At 47.5% G+C, this 20,355-nt stretch overlaps 1 protein-coding gene across 1 annotated transcript in view; it reads left to right on the top strand.

Annotated features, from left to right (window-relative positions):
* Positions 1–20,355, top strand: part of KIF1A (kinesin family member 1A) — a 2,508,766-nt gene that overhangs the window by 2,059,546 nt on the left and 428,865 nt on the right. Inside the window, exon 36 of the mRNA XM_086944020.1 lies at positions 1,255–1,360. Within this exon, the coding sequence (XP_086800146.1) occupies positions 1,255–1,360 (106 nt within the window). The remainder of the gene's footprint in view (positions 1–1,254; positions 1,361–20,355) is intronic.

Here is a 20,355-nt window from a genome sequence, read left to right as displayed (position 1 = left end):
TTGATTGATTGATAGATAGATAAATGAAGCTGTCAAAATGGAAAAAAACTGAACTGAAACTACAGCTTGTGTTCAGCAAAATGAAGACCTTGCCATATGCCGTACAATCCCAAATCCCCCAACTCTGGGTCCCTCGAGCAAGCAGGGCTTTCTGACTGAAAAGAATCCTTCACGTTGGTTGTTCAGACCTACTTTACAACAGGATTATTCTTATCTATCCTCCATTCACTCATGCTATTTTCAACCTCTGCTATAAGGTTTTGCCTACAACACTTTGTCACAAGATAATGTGCCTTTTTTGCTATTGCAGGCTAGTAATTCTTTAGAATTCCTACCTGACTGGAAATGAATTATAAACTTTTCTTATATTTTTTTTAGCAAACATTGAAATGAATAACAGTTTGCAGAATGTTATGCTTTGGAACCTGTGGTATACCCGCTGTAAAAAAATATGTAATTTGCTAGCTGGAGGGCAGAAAAAAATGATTTACTATAATTTTATATTTCCAGGGTATGAAGCTCCACTTGAGACAGACTGTCATCTTAACGTGACACTCTGGACCACAGAGACATAATGTCATTTGAGGTGAGCAGAATTGTGTATATAACACATTCTGCAACATAATCCTATAACATAGTATACCCATAACAATACAATCAAACTGCCCAAATACAGGGAGCTTAGAATATGCACGTTATTGATTAAAGATAGATCTGTCAGAGCCAGCCAAGTCCTGCAGAATGGCAATACTGAAAGCTGAAGTACATATTCTTTCAACACATAGGGCCTGATTCGCAAAGGTAAACTTAGATTTTTGTGTAAGTTTAATCTTTTTTCGTCATTTGAAAATTCTGAATAATAGTAGCCTTAAGACTGCTGAGTTTCCGCAGTCAGGCGGAGAACTCCACTTATAAAAAGATATTCCTTTTCTATATTTTTATGTACAGAGCTCTCTGCCCTGACTGTGGAGTCCCTGCAGTCGTAAAATTACTTTTATTAAAATTAAACATGTGGTTTGTGAATACCCCAAAAACATAGTAAACTTCCACAAAAGTGTAGGTATACCTTTGCGAATCAAGTCCAGAGTGTGGCGAACTCAGCTGACTTAGGACAGTTTGGTTTCCTACAGAAATTAAATTTCAGGGATCCTCAAAGTGAAAATACATAATGATCTGCATCAAAGTGCTGTTGTGCAGGTGGCATCCCAGAAGCCACACCTCTGTAATTATTTATCCAAATATATTTTTTCGCAGGACGCATCCGGAACACTCCTGAGGTGGATGATTTTCTGATTGACCCAAATATCTTATCTCTGAACATCATGTCATCTGGTTACACACGCCGCAATGACGATGATCGGTGAGTGTGACAAGAAAGTGATTTATGCCTTTCTCCTGTATTAATACCATTGTTATCAAGTTTCGAAGATATACTGCTCCCACCTATGATATTGGATTTCCCTTCGGAATGATTCATGAACAAACACCTCAACATTGAATCTGTGATGTAAAACAGGTGGCAGTTACATGAGCAGAAAGAAAACAGTTGGTAGTCTTTTAAAACAGTGGGTATTTCTGAAATCCCTTCAAAGTACATGTACATTATAGGGGAACAATCATGCTATGAGTCACAGTTACAGATTTTTTTGTCCGAATTTCTGCACAAAAACAATCCTTAAAGGTATTTTCCTTTTTCTATGTGTGATGCAGAATGCCTCACACATTGAAAAAGGAAGTCATGAGTCTTTGTAAATCTGGAAAGTTGCCAAAATCAATGGGACGATGAATGGAAATGTCCACACTCCACCCATGGAACAACTGCCTGCTGCAAGGTAACCCATCAAAGCAAAATGCACCACCTTGCAAGGTGGTTTTGCGTGCCTTCGAAAATCCCGTAAAAAGGCTTATATTACATTGTGTTGCCTTGCATGACGCAAGGGCAGTGCATGCCCTCAGTATATCTGGCCTGGCCACAAGAGTCTTGTAGCCACACACACCTGGAATTATGTGATTGCGAAATATGAGATATTTGTAGGAGCCATGTGAGTCTCAATCTCCATATTCCACTGACATATCCATTCACTCTCTGACACAGCCATACACATACTCAGTCACCCATACAGCTTCACAGATGGACTCACGAACCCATACAGCTACTGACTCACCCACTCACTCATTCATGCAGGCAGTCACACACCCTCTCACCCACCTACACAGACACTCATACAGGTACTCAGACAACCAATCAATCCCCCATACAGCCACTCATGTACGCACTCACCAACCCATACAGCTACTTACACACCAACAGAAAGACTGATACAGACATTTACAAAACCTAGTAACTCGCCCATAAATTCACTTAGACACCTAATCACTCACTTATAGAGTAAGTCAAGCACCCACTGAATCATCCATACGGGCACTTTTACACCCACTGATTCACCAATACACCTTGGTAAATATGTTTAACCTTCATAAGCTTTTTTAAAACACAGCCAATCACAGGATGATGTCATCAGTCATATCACTGACCATGTCATGAGTGATGTAAAATTTGAGGTCATAAGCAGTGTATTGCTGGGGAGCGAGTTATAGTTTGCTCAGCTAACTATGACTGCTGTATTTTCTCTGGTTTTGTACGAGGGACGTCAGCCTAACTATAGCATCCCTGTACCCTTACTTTTTTTAAGTGAATGTCTAACGTTTTTTTAAATTATGTTTCCTAACCATATCCTCACTGTAACCTTCTGTTTTTTCAGTGAATTTCTACGTTTTTTTAAGTGCTAATCCCTAATTATAATGTTCCTGTAACCTTTGTTTTTTCTGTGAATTGCTATGGTTTTTAAAGTAGTAGTCACTTTGCAGAGTGGTGGAGAAAGGGGACAGGGTCTCCGACCAGCTCTCAAGAATTGCACTGTGTAGGACTTACAGGAGGTATCAGGAGTGTGAGAAGTTGGCCTGGTATATGCTGTCCACTAGTTATAGTGGGCACCTTGTACCAGTCCAATCAACCATTATTGATGATTAGGTTAAAGACAACCTTTATTGAAAGCTATCCTAGTGGCAGCTATGGAGAGCAGCCTTCAGGCTAAGTCTTGAAGGAATGTAAAGCAGCTTGATTTACCCGATTATAACCTCTTGATTGACCAAATGAAAGGAGAACCACTCAAGGTATATATAAAATATATGTATTTATTTCTAAATACTCTCCACTTACCTCTTTATGAGATTAGAGAATTAGGCACACAATAATACAGTAATAGAACGACAGTAAATAGCACATTACATAGCGGGATCCAGGGGGAGACTGAACCTTATACTAAGAAAGTGGTATAACAACCACAACTTGACTAGGAACAGTGCCTAGAGCACGTAGAATCGCTGGGACCCCAATGAACCACCCAAGGTAGTGACACAGGGGACCTACAGGGGACGCGTGCCGTGTGAGAACACAGCCGCGAAATCCGTACAATCATATGGGAAAGTCACGGTTTGATATTTTAAAGTTTAAGGACACTTAGGAGAGGACTTTGAGCAAACCCTTTTAGACTTAGAAGGTTCGAAGGCCAGCACCCACGTGAGCACTGGAGTACTTGTGTTACCTAACCCAGGGACGCCGGGTGCATAGATGTCAAATGGTGTCTGGAATCTTAATCGTTTTCAATGGTGTGATGCTGCAAAGAGCTGCTACTGTGAAGAGGAAAAGTGTACAATGTGATCCAAGCCTGGATAAGAGCCGTGAAAAACCTGAAAGCAGAGGGGACAGAGTCTGGGCCACTTGCCAGTGACCAGGGGCTCAGTAGAAGAATGCCCACTGATGTTGGGTGCTTCAGGTGCGAAGAGGTGAAGATTGACTCTGCTGCCACGGGGACCAGGAGATGTCGACAATGACCAAAGTCTGTAGGCGAGCTGTTCCATGAAGGATGTCGAGTGCTGGGGAGTCGGTGTCGAGATTGGAGAACAACAAACCTTGGCAACTGCAACCCACGCAGTGAGAGAAAAGATGTTTTGGTGAGGACCAGCAAGGTCCTGGGGACTCCCCAAGCTAAGGAGAGTCAGGGCACATCTGGAGCAACCAGGAAAGCCCACAGAAAGTCAAAGTGGCCTTCACAGGGACCCACAGATTGATGGACCAGGGATCGCGAAGGGACCTTGAGAGGAATCACACAATACCAGCCCATGGAACACTCGTGGAGTGTAGGTCGGTAATCTGCGGTGGAAACACTGCTCGGGGACTGGACTACAAGTAGCCCAAAGCACAGCCTCAGGGATTGCCAAAAAGCATATGCTGCTGCAAATGTTCAAGATGCCCAGGGGTTTGGGTTGCATGGTCCCCACGAGGGCTGCGGGTCTCAGGTTTGTTGACAACACTGGTCGGCCTTGGGGAAGCTAAGGACCCACCTCCTCTGTTGCAAAATTTTCTGAGCCCTTCAGGAGCTGCGTAGATGCAAACTAGTCAGATTTGTTGAGGCACCTGCCTTGCAGGGGAGTAACTCCTTTACTTCAAGGGAGATTCTTCAGTCATCCAGCGTTGTGCAGATCGTCGAAGTACTTTGGTTTCAGTAGCAGAGTTTAGTCAAGGTAAAGTTTAAAGTCCTGTAGCCAGGGGTTCCTACTTCATACTCAAGTCAGGGGTGGGACAAACTCTGGAGAGCCACCTATGGGAGGGTCAGGACAGAAGGGTGGCTACACCCATGCCCTTTGACCAGTTTCGCAACAGAGCAGGGGCTGAGTGCCCCTGCAACCGGTTTGAGCTGGAATCATAACCTCCCCCACCAGTACTGGCGGGGAGGTATGATTCCAAGGTGTTTGACACCAAACACAACATGTTTCCTTGCAGCCATTTCAAAGTTAGCATTTACCCCGAGGTTATAATGCACTTAAGAGTATATGGTTGGCTGCATCACAGAACAACCCCGGAAAATAGATTCCGAAGGCTGCAGAGGGGCCCTGCTCATGCATGGACACCCTCTCACACAAAACCCAGCACCCTGCCTTCAGGATGGATAAGGCTTGCCATAGGGGTGCAGCGATCCAATGGGAGGCTTAGGCTCAGGCAGTGGCAGGGTGCAGCAAACTCGCAGAATAGAATGAAAGCCATTCATTGATGATGACTTCTTGGATTCATGACAGGCATGATGACGTCATCACTAACGTGGTGATACACAATCATGCCTGCCTGGACAGACCTACGCCTGCCTATGAAAACATACCAGCCCGTCACCATGCAAGGTATGCTGTTCTTTTTATTTTGAAGTTGGGCAATTAATATTGAGACCACCTGCAGGGTCAGAAATTGTAGCCCCGGCCTTGTGAAATAAGTGCCGGTGGTGAGTATCGGAAAGCTCCAGCTCTAATTAAGCACTGCTTGAAACGTATCCGCGCCCCATCTTGCCAAACTCAGAACTGCTAATGTACTATTAAATGCCCATGAGTGTCCCCAGAGTATTTGAATCATCCTACATGACATGAAACTAAACAAAATACGATACTGCATTACCTGCCCCTTCTCAAACCCATGAAATATATAAACATGCAAACATTTCTCCTCACCAAATGTTTTATTTAAAAACATAATCATTGACACAGAAACAAAATTGCTTTACAACTCAAACTAATGATAAATTTGTCAGTGTACAATGTGTCTAAATGTTGCCAACTCAGTAAATGTCCACACTATTGTCATGAAATCGTTGCATAATCGAATCTGAAGGGAAAGCCAGCTCAAAGTTTTTAACACAGTCAATTAAGTGTGCATTCTACAATTTATGAAGAATTGACATGCCCATACTAATGTAATTTAAAGAGAAATGTTGCCTCTTTCCTGTGAAGAACTAACCTTCCTGGGACGATTCATTCCGAGAGCTGAAAAGCTTAATCTGCGTTGGGAGGCAGGGAGTCTCCTGTGCTGTGAAACCGAAAGCGAACTGCTTTCATGGTTTGCTTTCAACATGACAAACTTATGGGTAGGTCGTGCCCCATTGATTAGGAAAGTGGGGAGCAATAAAATGCTAGGGTAGAGAGCGCGCCCCCCCTGAGATGGTGTTGTGCCCCCCCAGGGGGGCACGCTCCACAGTTTGAAGAACTATGTACTAGGGACATATAAGGGTACCCCAGAATCCAAACTGTGGTGTACCTAAAGTACATTAAATCAATTTATAGGAGAACGCAGCTAGGATGGGGTCCTGGATAGCAGGATACCAGCCAGACTAAGTCAAAAACAGTGAAACATCAGCAAAAAGTGGGGGTAACTATAAGAAGCAGACCCTACTCTCCTACAAGGAGGACTTATTGACAACTAAGGCCTCTCAGGAGTAAAGTGGACTTCATCCCCCAACTAGTAGTGCGCCAGGAGCCTAGTTTGCAGAGTTGTTGAGACAGGTGACGTGGCCTCTGAAAACCTCTTGGCAATCCCACTGTATGGGACATACTAGAGGTGACAGGAGGGGTAGTGGGGTGGACCTCCCCACATTAATAATGAAAAGTGTCCCGGGGAGGTAGCGTTCCCCGGGGCTCTGATAAGCCCTAGGAGGGGTGCCCTGTGTGCCCCCTCCTATATTTATGACATGCCCCGGGGCTGGACCCACCTGGGGGTTATTATTTTTTTTTGCTGCAAAATAACGAATAGCGCAACAATTTAAAAAAAAATGCTTTTCTGCCTTAGTGGAGTCCCATGGGGACCCGAAGACCATGGCTTGGAGGTAAGGGTATTCCTACCCTACCCCTTTTTATTTATTTTTACTTATTTTTTAGGAGATTCTGTGAAGCTGATTCCCAAGATGGCTGCCAACACTTCCTGGTTGAAGTGTTGGCAGCCAATCAGAGCAGTGCATTTTCCTACACAAGGTCTTCTTTGTTCGTGAGGGCTTCACAACCAGAGATATCACTATAATTTTAGGCTTACATTTTTCTAAAACTACTGAACAGATTTACACCAAATAGACAAAAAGACACTTCCTTGAGCCAACATCAACCTCCTTGCCAAATTTGGTGTAAGTCCGTTCAGCAGTTCGGGCTATTGGTATGGCTAATGGATCCTATGGGAATTAACATTAGAAACGCACCCTTATTTTGCACCCCAAATTCTTGCTCCCCACTGCACGGATCACCCCCAAACTTTCCGTGACAAACAGATACCTTGACACTTTTGTGGGAAAATGTCATGATGATTGTTCAAACGACACCAAATACAAATAAAGCAAAAATAGACTTTTTAATATACAGTTCATTGAAGTTGATAGCTCCGTCTGGGGCTATCACAACGTTGTGAACAAACAAATCCAAAAGTTATGGCTGGTTGTGGCATTGCGGGCCAGCTACAGTGTCAAGACCTGTAAAACAGAACCTTTGAAGATGCAGGCATCGGACCTTGTGGTGTGCTCCATAGGAGTGGTGTCTGCAGGCGTCCATTTTGGACATCAGTGCAAGAGTTGTCATGCCTTCGAAGTCACACGCGTTGCAGGTCAAAATCCATGAGCTTGAAGTCAGGAGCGCCGGTGTCGACAGGCATCGGGGCTGTGGTGTGAAGCGGTGCTGACAGGTCACGGTGCAAGCAGCGGCATCATCATTGCTGAAGCGCTGTCGATGGTAGACCCAAGGCTCCGGTTCGAGATGGGGCAATGGATTTTGTGGAACCCACAGGTCGCGGCACAAGCAGCGGCGTCAGTTGACGATCTGGAGTAGATGGTGTTGATGTCAGTGGACCAAGACTGCGGTGTGAGATGGGGTGATACATCTAAAAACCTACGAGAGGTGCTCCCAAACCACTGTGTCAATGTCAGCTTAGAGCGGCTGCGGCGGTGAGCCCAGGGCTGCAGTGCATAGTGGGATGGTGCTCCGTGTTCTCCACGAATGGTGTCCACAGGTCATGGTGCACGCAGGGTCATTGGTGATGGCATTGCTGCATAGTTGGAGATACCAGGGCTGTGGTGTGAAGCGGGGCAGTGCGGAGTGTGGTGCCCACAGATCACGATGAAAGCAGCAGCACAGTGGTGGCGTCAGACAGCGTCGTGGGCGAGAATTGGGTTGCGGTACGAAGTGTGACTATGCCCTCAGCGGTGCTTTCAGTTCACGGAGTTGGCAGCGGCGTCATTGATGGCGTCAGGTTACTTTTTCTCCTCTATTGCAGCTGAAACATCCAGTTCTAGAAGCCGGTACCCAGAAGATGCTTCCAACAGGAGACACGCTCTACATCAAGCCCTTAGAGATACTTAGGATGCAGAAAGCACAGTGCAGTCCTTTCCCTGCCCAAGACAAATTCAGCAACTGCAGGCCAACCCAGAAAAGCACGCAGCAAAGTGGTAGTCTCTCCTCCAGCTCTTCTTCCTGGCAGGTTCCCTAGTCGAATAGTAATCTAAAGTTCTGGGGGTCAGTGCCCCAATATTTATACCACATTTTCTTTTGAAGTTGGTACAAACAGGATTTCTCTGGCACACCTAAACCAGTCCAGCATGGCTCAGGCCAGGTTCACCACAGGAGGTGGAGACAGCTTTGTGAGAGGCAGCCACAGTCCATTCAGGTGAAAGCAACAGCTCCTCCCAGTACTCTAAATGCAGCCAGGTCTATTCAGCCTGGCAATGAGTCACCCAGAGAAGGCAGGACACACCTCAACCCCCCTTGTGTCTGTCAAGTGTGAATGCACATCCCCTGTTCCTGTCACTCTAAACCCAGACAGGGAATATACAAAAGGCAGAAGCATACAGGATGGTTAGACAAGAAAATACCAGTTTTCTAAAATTTTTATTTTCAAACACATAAAAGAAAAATTATCTTTACTAAAAGATGTATTTTTAAATCCTGAGTTCAGGTATACTAAACTCTATTTTTCTATCAGCTTCCACTGGCAAGCTACCTTGGTAAAGTTTTACCAAGCAGCTCCTTTGTTAACCTAGGGGAGAGTTAGCCTTTCAACTGTGACAACGAAATACACAGTTTTTCAGTTCAGTTCAGTTCAGTTCAAATAGTCTTTATTCGATAATTTTAATCATAAAAGACACAGTACAATCATAAAAGTGTCATTAAAAAAAGATAATACCCTAAAAACATACAATTCTGGCAAATTTAATATGAAAATATCGATAAATACACAGTATTTCACTACTAGGACATTCAAAATGACACCACTATGCGTCCTAACTTTTAAATACACTGCACCCTCCCCATGGGGCTGCCATGGGCCTACCTCAGGGGTGACTGAGATGTAAGAAAAGGGAAGGGCCTGGCATGTAGGTACACTTTGCCAAGTCAACATGGTAGTTGAAAACTGAGCGTAGTCACTGCAGTGGCAAGTCTGAGACAGCTTTGAAAAACTACTTCTGTTGCAGGCCCATTAGTAGTCTCGGATTTACAGGCCCTGGGCACACCTGTGCACTGTATTAGGGACTTAGTAGGAAATCAAATAAGCCAACAGACTGCCGTGACCCTGACCAGGTCTCGAGGCTGAAACCAGCTGCGGCCAAATGAGGAGAAGAAACCGAACCCCGAACGGAAAGGATGTTGGGGGGTCGAGCTTAACACCAGCCCCCAACATTCACCCTTGAGTATGTCAGGGGAAAGGAGATCTACTATTAATCACAGCAACTGGGGATCCACAACGCCATCACTCCCTGATGCTTCCTGATGTGACCGGGGACTACAGTCCCCAACTAACAACACAACTGACGCCGCCAACGAGACGTGCCACGTGGCGTGAGGGCCATACATATGCTGCCGGTCTCCCGCAGCACAAGATCCACAACGCCATCACTCCCTGCTGCTGCCTGCCATGACCAGGAACTACAGCCCCCAGCTAACAACACTGCTGATGCCGCAAACGTGACAAGCCTGGAGGCGCGAGAGCCATAAAGACGCTGCCGGTCTCCTGCAGCGCGGAGTCCATAACACCATCACTGCCTGCTGCTGGCTGCCATGACCAGGGACTACAGCCCCCAGCTAACAATGCGGCTGACGCTGCCAACTTGATGGCCATAGAGTCGCTGCCTGTCTCCCGCAGAGCAGGACTTGCGTGGACATGCCCAGACAAAACCTGGGCCAAGGGTGGGGCCGTCTGCGCCCATCAGCGCCAGGAAGAGTCAGGGCTGGGCTACCCCTCTTTCATCTACTAACAGCTAATGATTAGGTGACTGAGGTGAGTGCACCACTACTTTGAAGCAGTCTTTAAGTGTTAATCATGTGGAAGAGAACAGGGACACTGACTCTGCGCTCTGCTACCACTAGTACAGATAGCATGTTAGAAAGGGTTGTCAGCATTATTTCTAGTGAAATTAAACTCACTGAACAATGCTTACCTAGAAGTGAGGCATTACTGAATGGTCCAAAAGCAGGCGGGTTGCCAGTAGATTCAGCTACCCAATCTGCAGCCAGTCCTACGCCTATAATTGAATCCAGCTTCATGATATCCCATGGTACAGGTGCTAACAATATAACTCTCTCTAGTGGCAGCTCTAAGGGTGCTGATATGCCTGAATCACAGTCAAATATGGACATATTAGCGCCTGCCGCAGTTCCAGTGGCCAAGCGCAAAAGGAAGCCTGGAAAACCCACCAGTTCTAAAAGAAAACAGCCCACTCACTCAAGCTCATCACGTACTGTCTTGAGCTTGTGGATACAGCCTCCATCGATTGTCCATAATGTTATTTATTTTTTTGTATAGCGCACGGATGCCGCAGCCAAGAGGCGTCCCGGCGCTTGGAGAATTGGATAACACAACACATCGAAGAAGGCGAAGGCAAGAAGACAAGACTAAACTGTGGAAAAGAGGAAGGTCTTCAAAGCCTTCCTAAAAAGAAGCAAGTCAGGGATTGAACGGAGTGGAGCTGGCAGAGAGTTCCAGAGGACAGCCGCCAGCACTGAGAACGAGCGTCCACCCATTCTAGCTCGTTTAAAACGCGTCACCGTGGCAAGGTTCAATCCCGCAGACCGAAGAGCTCTAGCAGGGACATAGTGCAGGATAGTCTGTGAAAGAATAGGAGGGGAAGCTAGTTTAAGAATTTTAAAAGTTAAGCAGAGGGCTTTAAACTTAACTCTTTGCTCAATCGGTAGCCAGTGGAGATTCTGGATAGTTTGGCGAGCTGAGACAAATTTCGGGAGGCCGACAAGCATCCTAGCCGCCGCATTTTGGACCCTCTGAAGGCGAGATAGTTCGGCCTGATTTAAGCCCAAAAACAGAGAGTTGGCGTAGTCCAATCTGGTAAGAACCAGAGCTTGGACTATAATCTGTCTTGTCTCAGCATCAGAAAACTTAAAAATAGGTCTCAGACATTGCAGAGTACCTAGACATACGCCAGCCACACGTTTAGTATGGGAGGTAAAGGAAAGCTTATCATCGAACCACACCCCGAGGTTTCTGACTTCACTCACAGGGGTGGGAGCAGGGCCAAGATCAGTGGGCCACCATTGATCTCCCCATAGCCCACTTTCTTTACCAAAAATAATGACCTCGGTCTTAGAGGCATTAAGTTGGAGTCGGTTGTTCGCCATCCAGCCAGAAACAGCTTTTAACGCTGACTGGAAGGTGGGGGCGTCCATGTTAGAGTCACCATTAAGTGCCACCGCCAGCTGCGTGTCATCGGCGAACGACACTAAGGAAAGACCAAAACTATGGGCTACCTCCGCCAAAGGCTGAACATATAAATTAAATAAAGTGGGGCTAAGAGCCGAACCTTGGGGAACGCCCTGAAGAATAGGGCGTGAAGCAGAGACAAAAGGAGGTGTAGACACTTTGAAACCTCGATCCTTAAGAAAGGAGCGGAACCACTCAAATGCCATCTCTCCAACTCCAGCCTCCATCAGACGATGTAAGAGAATCTGATGGGACACCGTATCAAAGGCGGCACTAAGATCCAGAAGGATCAGTGCCGCCGTCTGACCCTGATCCAACATCTTCCTGATGTGCTCCACCACAGCCAAAAGAGCAGTTTCGGTGCTATGACCTGCACGGAATCTGTTCTGGGAATTATCCAGTAGATTCGTTTCTTGCAGGTGAGATGATAGAATACGATTAGCATGCGCTTCCGCTAGTTTGGCTGGCCAAGGAAGAAGGGAAATGGGCCGATAGTGTTCTGGCTTAGTCGGATCGAGGGCAGGTTTTTTAAGGATCGGAATGACCATCGCCTGTTTCCAAGCCTTGGGAACGCTGCCCGTACTGAAGGACAGATTGATGAGATCGTGCAGGGCAGGATAACAGCATTCAGCAAATTGCCGGAATTGAGCGGGTCGCATGGAATCATCCGGAGAACCGGATTTGACTTTTGTCGTCAAAGCTAAAAACTCATCCCAAGTTGGACTAGGGATAGTTAGCAGTGGTTTGAGAGCCAAGGATGTAGACATATTCTCCCTGATGGGAAGCTGAGAAAATGATCTATAAATGGCCTCCACCTTTTCTACAAAAAACGAGGCTAGATCCTCGCAGTGTGCCATGGAGGGTTCAATAGTAGCAATGTCTGTCCTCTTGCTTGTAAGGTCCTTGCACACCCTGAAGATGACCTTAGTGGGGTTTGTACTATTCTTAATCTCCTGAGCGTAAAAAGCAGCCCTAGCTGCACATATGGCCCTATGATACACTCTAGTGCAGGCCCTGTAGGCCGCCTTGAGGTCAGTATCATAAGTTTTACGCCATGCGCGTTCTGCTTTTTTACAGGAGGCTTTAAGTGTTTTGAGAGATTCATCATACCAAGGGCTAGAAGGACTGGATCTGGTCTTACACCACTTGGCATGAATGAGCATATCTAGTGACTGATTGAGCCATTCGCAGAAACTATCATAGCCACGGGAGACTTCAGTAGGAGGTGAAGGATGGTATTTCATCAATAGCTGATGGAAATGCTCTAAATTCAAGTTTCTCCAGGGGCGTCTGAAACTGGCTGGGGTGTTGTTTCTCGGGGGAGGTAAAGTATTGACTATACGGATATCAATCAAATGGTGATCAGTCCAGGCCATAGGTCTGGGAGGCAGCACTGAGATATTAGTCGCAAGATTCGTCAGGACGGGATCTAATATGTGGCCACCAGTATGGGTCGGTAGTAGTACCAATTGGGTCAATTGAAGCGCTTCAAGATCAGCTAACAAGCTATGGACCGAGTTGGAGAGTGGAGCGTCCATATGCAGGTTAAGGTCGCCTATGATTGTAAAATTAGCTGTTTTTAAAACTAGGGAGGAGATCACCTCCGGGAGGCTTTGGCAAAAAGCGCCATCAGGACCAGGGGGCATGTATATTAGTAGTCCCGTAAAAGTGAAGTGGGGGTTCACTGAGATGTTAAAAAGGGCACTCTCACATCCTGCTATGGTGATAGGTTTCCAAATGCAGGGGTAACATGATTTTACCACAACTGCTATACCTCCACCTCTAGCATTGCGGGGGAGGGAATGCATGGTGTATCCCACAGGCAGGGCTAGATTCATGACCGCCATAGACTGATCATGCAGCCAAGTTTCCGTGAAGAAAAAGATGTCCGGATCATCATCAGTTATCAAGGATAAAACATCTTGAGAGTGGCAGGACAATGATCTGACATTCAGGAGTCAACTACAAAGATCTCTTTTTAGGTCTCGCCTGACCCAGCGCTTTTGAAGTAAGGGCTTCAAAAAATGCTACCGCCGGCCTACAGCTTGCAATGCATTAGCAGAGGCGCCATATGGCATTCCTCATGCTCATTAAGCGCATCGCTCGCCGCACGCTTGTTTTAACTTTGAGCGGGCGCGTGCGGCCAAGGCTTGTTTCGTTAGCATGATGGTTTCAGTCCTGTTTAATGCGATACCATTATGCATCGGCTGCACTACTTGTTTAAATATAATTTTGTTAGTCTTTTAGAGGAAAACTTCAAAGCGTAGTGCATGGCTGCTCAGGTTCAAAAACGTTTCGTGTTTTGCAGCTCTGTTGTTGCATGTCTTTGGTTCACAGGGTAAAACCCTGTCACTGGAAATAATTCTTAGAGAGTAGTTGATTCTAGATTTTCAGGAAATCGAGCACTTTAAGATGAACTGCAGGCTATATCAGTCTTCAGAGTGAAAGCTCCAGCCTGCCGGACCTTGCCAAGGCTGTTCGTTTATTGATTTTAGCCCCTGTAAGCTTTTAATAGCTCCCCTCTCGCAGCAGCGTCATCGGACCTGGTGTGATAAAAAAAAGCGCAATTGAGACCCGAAGCATTTTTAGGTCTCACCTTTTCCATTCCGAAGGAATGGGAAATGGGGAGAATTCAAGTGCTCAAAATACTCATGAAACCACAGGTTTTTTCGTGCGGTTTTCTTCGAGTTCACGTGGCCACAGGCCCGCACTTTGACGGCCATCTGTTCCCCAATGTCCCTCCCACCCTTCCTTTGATTTTGCTGCAAGTTCTTACAGGCTAATGGCCCTCCCCCTCCCCCTCCCCCAGCATTGCGCATTGCTTGTTTAATCCTGTCTGTCTATCCTCGATCACTCCGCTGCTCTCTAGCTATGCTTGTTATTTATTCCTTTTCGTGTCCGTCTGTTCTCCATGTTACTCTCGGCTTCGGCTGCCTCTCTGCTGCCCTCTTTTGTGGCTGTCTATCCTCAATCACTCCGCTGCTCTCTAGTTATGCTTGTTATTTATTCCTTTTCGTGTTCGTCTGTTCTCCATGTTACTCTCGGCTTCGGCTGCCTCTCTGCTGCCCTCTTCTGTGGCTCACCCCCTTATCTATTCTCCTCTGTGCCTCTTTCTCATGTGTGCTTCTCGTTCTGCCCCATCTCTCTCCCACTGTATCTGTCACTCCTGTCTGTCTATCCTCGGCCCCTGTGTCTCCTCTCCACTGCTGTCCCCCCCTATCGTTTCTCCTCGTGTCCGTCTGTTCTCCATGTTACTCTCGGCTTCGGCTGCCTCTCTGCTGCCCTCTTCTGTGGCTCACCCCCTTATCTATTCTCCTCTGTGCCTCTTTCTCATGTGTGCTTCTCGTTCTGCCCCATCTCTCCCCCACTGTATCTGTCACTCCTGTCTGTCTATCCTTGATCACTCCGCTGCTCTCTAGCTGTGCTTGTTATTTATTCCTTTTCGTGTCCGTCTGTTCTCCATGTTACTCTCGGCTTCGGCTGCCTCTCTGCTGCCCTCTTCTGTGGCTGTCTATCCTCGATCACTCCGCTGCTCTCTAGCTATGCTTGTTATTTATTCCTTTCCGTGTCCGTCTGTTCTCCATGTTACTCTCAGCTTCAGCTGCCTCTCTGCTGCCCTGTTCTGTGGCTGTCTATCCTCGATCACTCCGCTGCTCTCTAGCTATGCTTGTTATTTATTCCTTTTCGTGTCCGTCTGTTCTCCATGTTACTCTCAGCTTCGGCTTCCTCTCTGCTGCCCTCTTCTGTGGCTCACCCCCTTATCTATTCTCCTCTGTGCCTCTTTCTCATTTGTGCTTCTCGTTCTGCGCCATCTCTCCCCCACTGTATCTGTCACTCCTGTCTGTCTATCCTCGGCCCCTGTGTCTCCTCTCCACTGCTGTCCCCCCCTATCGTTTCTCCTCGTGTCCGTCTGTTCTCCATGTTACTCTCAGCTTCGGCTGCCTCTCTGCTACCCTCTTCTGTGGCTCACCCCCTTATCTATTCTCCTCTGTGCCTCTTTCTCATGTGTGCTTCTCGTTCTGCCCCATCTCTCCCCCACTGTATCTGTCACTCCTGTCTGTCTATCCACGTTCACTCCGCTGCTCTCTAGCTATGCTTGTTATTTATTCCTTTTCGTGTCCGTTTGTTCTCCATGTTACTCTCGGCTTCGGCTGCCTCTCTGCTGCCCTCTTCTGTGGCTGTCTATCCTCGATCACTCCGCTGCTCTCTAGTTATGCTTGTTATTTATTCCTTTTCGTGTCCGTCTGTTCTCCATGTTACTCTCGGCTTCGGCTGCCTCTCTGCTGCCCTCTTCTGTGGCTCACCCCCTTATCTATTCTCCTCTGTGCCTCTTTCTCATGTGTGCTTCTCGTTCTGCCCCATGTCTCCCCCACTGTATCTGTCACTCCTGTCTGTCTATCCTCGGCCCCTGTGTCTCCTCTCCACTGCTGTCCCCCCCTATCGTTTCTCCTTGTGTCCGTCTGTTCTCCATGTTACTCTCGGCTTCGGCTGCCTCTCTGCTGCCCTCTTCTGTGGCTCACCCCCTTATCTATTCTCCTCTGTGCCTCTTTCTCATGTGTGCTTCTCGTTCTGCCCCATCTCTCCCCCACTGTATCTGTCACTCCTGTCTGTCTATCCTCGATCACTCCGCTGCTCTCTAGCTATGCTTGTTATTTATTCCTTTTCGTGTCCGTCTGTTCTCCATGTTACTCTTAGCTTCGGCTGCCTCTCTGCTGCCCTCTTCTGTGGCTGTCTATCCTCGATCACTCCGCTGCTCTCTAGCTATGCTTGTTATTTATTCCTTTCCGTGTCCGTCTGTTCTCCATGTTACTCTCAGCTTCGGCTGCCTCTCTGCTGCCCTCTTCCGTGGCTGTCTATCCTCGATCACTCCGCTGCTCTCTAGCTATGCTTGTTATTTATTCCTTTTCGTGTCCGTCTGTTCTCCATGTTACTCTCAGCTTCGGCTTCCTCTCTGCTGCCCTCTTCTGTGGCTCACCCCCTTATCTATTCTCCTCTGTGCCTCTTTCTCATGTGTGCTTCTCGTTCTGCGCCATCTCTCCCCCACTGTATCTGTCACTCCTGTCTGTCTATCCTCGGCCCCTCTGTCTCCTCTCCACTGCTGTCCCCCCTATTGTTTCTCCTCGTGTCCGTCTGTTCTCCATGTTACTCTCTGCTTCGGCTGCCTCTCTGCTACCCTCTTCTGTGGTTCACCCCCTTATCTATTCTCCTCTGTGCCTCTTTCTCATGTGTGCTTCTCGTTCTGCCCCATCTCTCCCCCACTGTATCTGTCACTCCTGTCTGTCTATCCACGATCACTCCGCTGCTCTCTAGCTATGCTTGTTATTTATTCCTTTTCGTGTCCGTCTGTTCTCCATGTTACTCTCGGCTTCGGCTGCCTCTCTGCTGCCCTCTTCTGTGGCTGTCTATCCTCGATCACTCCGCTGCTCTCTAGCTATGCTTGTTATTTATTCCTTTTCGTGTCCGTCTGTTCTCCATGTTACTCTCGGCTTTGGCTGCCTCTCTGCTGCCCTCTTCTGTGCCTCACCCCCTTATCTATTCTCCTCTGTGCCTCTTTCTCATGTGTGCTTCTCGTTCTGCCCCATCTCTCCCCCACTGTATCTGTCACTCCTGTCTGTCTATCCTCGGCCCCTGTGTCTCCTCTCCACTGCTGTCCCCCCCCTATCGTTTCTCCTCGTGTCTGTCTGTTCTCCATGTTACTCTTGGCTTCGGCTGCCTCTCTGCTGCCCTCTTCTGTGGCTCACCCCCTTATTCTATTCTCCTCTGTGCCTCTTTCTCATGTGTGCTTCTCGTTCTGCCCCATCTCTCCCCCACTGTATCTGTCACTCCTGTCTGTCTATCCTCGATCACTCCGCTGCTCACTAGCTATGCTTGTTATTTATTCCTTTTCGTGTCCGTCTGTTCTCCATGTTACTCTCGGCTACGGCTGCCTCTCTGCTGCCCTCTTCTGTGGCTGTCTATCCTCGATCACTCCGCTGCTCTCTAGCTATGCTTGTTATTTATTCCTTTTCGTGTCCGTCTGTTCTCCATGTTACTCTCGGCTTCGGCTGCCTCTCTGCTGCCCTCTTCTGTGGCTCACCCCCTTATCTATTCTCCTCTGTGCCGCTTTCTCATGTGTGCTTCTCGTTCTGCGCCATCTCTCCCCCACTGTATCTGTCACTCCTGTCTGTCTATCCTCGGCCCCTGTGTCTCCTCTCCACTGCTGTCCCCCCCTATCGTTTCTCCTCTCTCCGTGCAGCCGCTCCTCTGTGCCTGTCTCTCTTCTGTGCCTGTCTGTCTCTCATCTGTGCCTGCCTGTCTGTCTCTCCTCAGTTCTGCTCCTCACACTGTTACCCTGCATGCTTCGAGTGCAGCACTCAGCACGCCGCTCGCTTCCTCATTCCTCCGACAGAGTTTACCAGAAAGGTGCTGAGGAGAGGGTGTCTCAAGAACTTGTACGACATCAGCGTTCTCTCTATTTCTCACACTTCCATCTTCTTGCCTTTCCAGCCTTTCCCTCCCTTTTCACCTCTCCTTTTTTTCTTCTTCCTTTTTCCCCCTCCATCTGTTTCTTTATTTTTCTGTTTATTTCATTCTTTTTTGCTTCCTTCTCCTATTTCTTCGGCTTGTGTTTCTTTCTCTTCGTCCCCTATTTCTTTCTTCCTTCTTCTCTATTTCTTCCTATCACATCTATCTACCTTCTTCCGTTCCCTCCCTTCCCTTCTTTTGTGTATCACACTTTTACAATGTATTTTTTCCTTGTTTTGTGCCAGGGCTCTCTTCATGTAGGGGTCGCCCTCAATAAGCAGCATTCCACCCATTTGATTAAAGTGAGGTGCACTATGAGTGAAGTTTTAAAGAGGAGAGGGAGGTGGCTACTTAGAACTCGCTAGATTGTGTACAAACGCAACAGAGCAAAGAGACTGAAAGATTCAAACCTGGATGTGGTGCCACGCAGCTTGGGAGTGGATAGTTAACAAGATTAACAAGCATTGGCATAGCCAATAGGTCAAGCATTTGGGACCTTATAAGTGTTTAGCCATGCAACAGTTGGTGTTGTTGCACCAAGGATATTCTGCTGCATAACTAAATACTTATAGGGTCCAAAAAGCGAGACCTATTGGCTATATTTATACAGGCACGCGCTTTTGGGCCATAAACTTTCACGGCCATCTGTTCCCCAGCTCCAGCACCTCTCCTCTCTCTCCCCGCGCACAGCCTTACTTGCATTTCTCCTCCCCCTCCCCAGCCAGCTTCCCCCAGGCTGTGTTCCCTCCCACCTTTCCTCCTCTCTCCCTGCTGGCATCCCCTCTCCCTTCTCGCCCAGTCCTTCTTGTTTGAGTCTGTCTTGCCCTTTGCCCTCTTCCTTCCTCCTCCATTTGTCCTGGCGCCTCCATTTCTCACCCCGCTTGGCTGCACCTCTTGACACCTCCCGGCTCCTGCTCATATCTCTGCTGTAACGCATTAGACCCACGATGGGTATTCGCCGATTCATCGCTTTCCTGCCTTTTAGACTTCCAGTTCCAGCGCTTAAAAGCCTCTTTTCCCCACAACACCATCTTCTCACACCTCCATCGCGTTCTTTCTATTGTCACTGTTATGACTCCATGGCGTCTTTCCAAATAGGTGTCCTTTCAGTCAGAATCTCTGCCTCCAGTTTTTCCCCATCCTCAGAGTCTATTTTACGTTTTTGTCTTTTTGCCGATCTCAATTCATCCCCCGTAGCCCGTCTCCAACCATCTGTTTACTTCCATTCCTCTTCCTGTAGTCCCTTCACTTCCATCTGCCGTGGCTCCCCCTCGTCTCTTTTCACATCGTTTGCTCTCCCTTGTGCTTTTCTATCCTTTTCTTTGTCCACTTCCATCTCACCCCCGGTCACTCATCTAAACCCAATTCTTCCGTTATGTTTAATCCCCTTCTATCTCGCCGAAATTTCCCATGTCTTCACCTTTACTCGCATTCCGTTCACGTCAGACTAAATTCTCCCCTCATGCTGATCTAGAAGTCCTATCTCCGCCATCTAGGTTTCAGTTCTATTGCCACCCTCGTTCACTGACTAATATCTCTCCCAGGAGTTGAGTTCCTTGAAGTAAGTGGGCGGTCATGTGGGCGCTATCTGCCAGCACCAATGTGCACACCAGGGGCCGTGGATGCTAAAACACCACGGTGAAATGAAGTCCCCACAGTACCCTCGTGAGCCTTCTGCCTCCTCCCGCGTGCACGACCTGACCTGCCGGGTACTCACGCGCCACACACTCCCTGAACCTCGGCCGGTCACACTCTGAGCCGAGACACGCGCCTTTATTCCCTCATTCTACCCGAGCTGTGCTGTCTTCACAGCCGGGTGATTGACGCTGTAAGGACTTCCCCAAGGAGAATGCCTTTGAGTGCCCCAACCGATCACCGCCGCCTCTGGGGGTGTCTAGTTACACTGGGCTGTACACGCCGCTCAGCTGACTCATTGTATTGGTGACCCTTCTTTAGTTCAAGGCCTCTGTTTGGTGCATGAACGAAGCAGGCACTAATATTTCTTTAGGTGTTTTTTTAAAGCACCTTTTGTAGATTTATACAGTTTAAGTGCCAGGTCGTTCATAACAATACATCTTGGCTTTGGGGATAGATGCTCCACTGTGGAGGTGCACGTGTGTTCTTTTACATCTAAACCAGCGTACGGTGTACATTTCTCAGCAATCCCCATACAGACAAGCATTTGCAATGCAATAGGTCTCGCATTCACGAGAGTTTGAGCTATTACAATTGCAAATAACAATGCCTTTTATTTTTGTTTTCATTTTAAAAACATAAAGGGCTTTGTC

The sequence above is a fragment of the Lissotriton vulgaris genome, chromosome 11, assembly GCF_964263255.1.
Source record: "Lissotriton vulgaris chromosome 11, aLisVul1.2, whole genome shotgun sequence".
Classification (NCBI taxonomy): domain Eukaryota; kingdom Metazoa; phylum Chordata; class Amphibia; order Caudata; family Salamandridae; genus Lissotriton; species Lissotriton vulgaris.
This window is presented reverse-complemented; position numbering and strand designations above follow the sequence as displayed.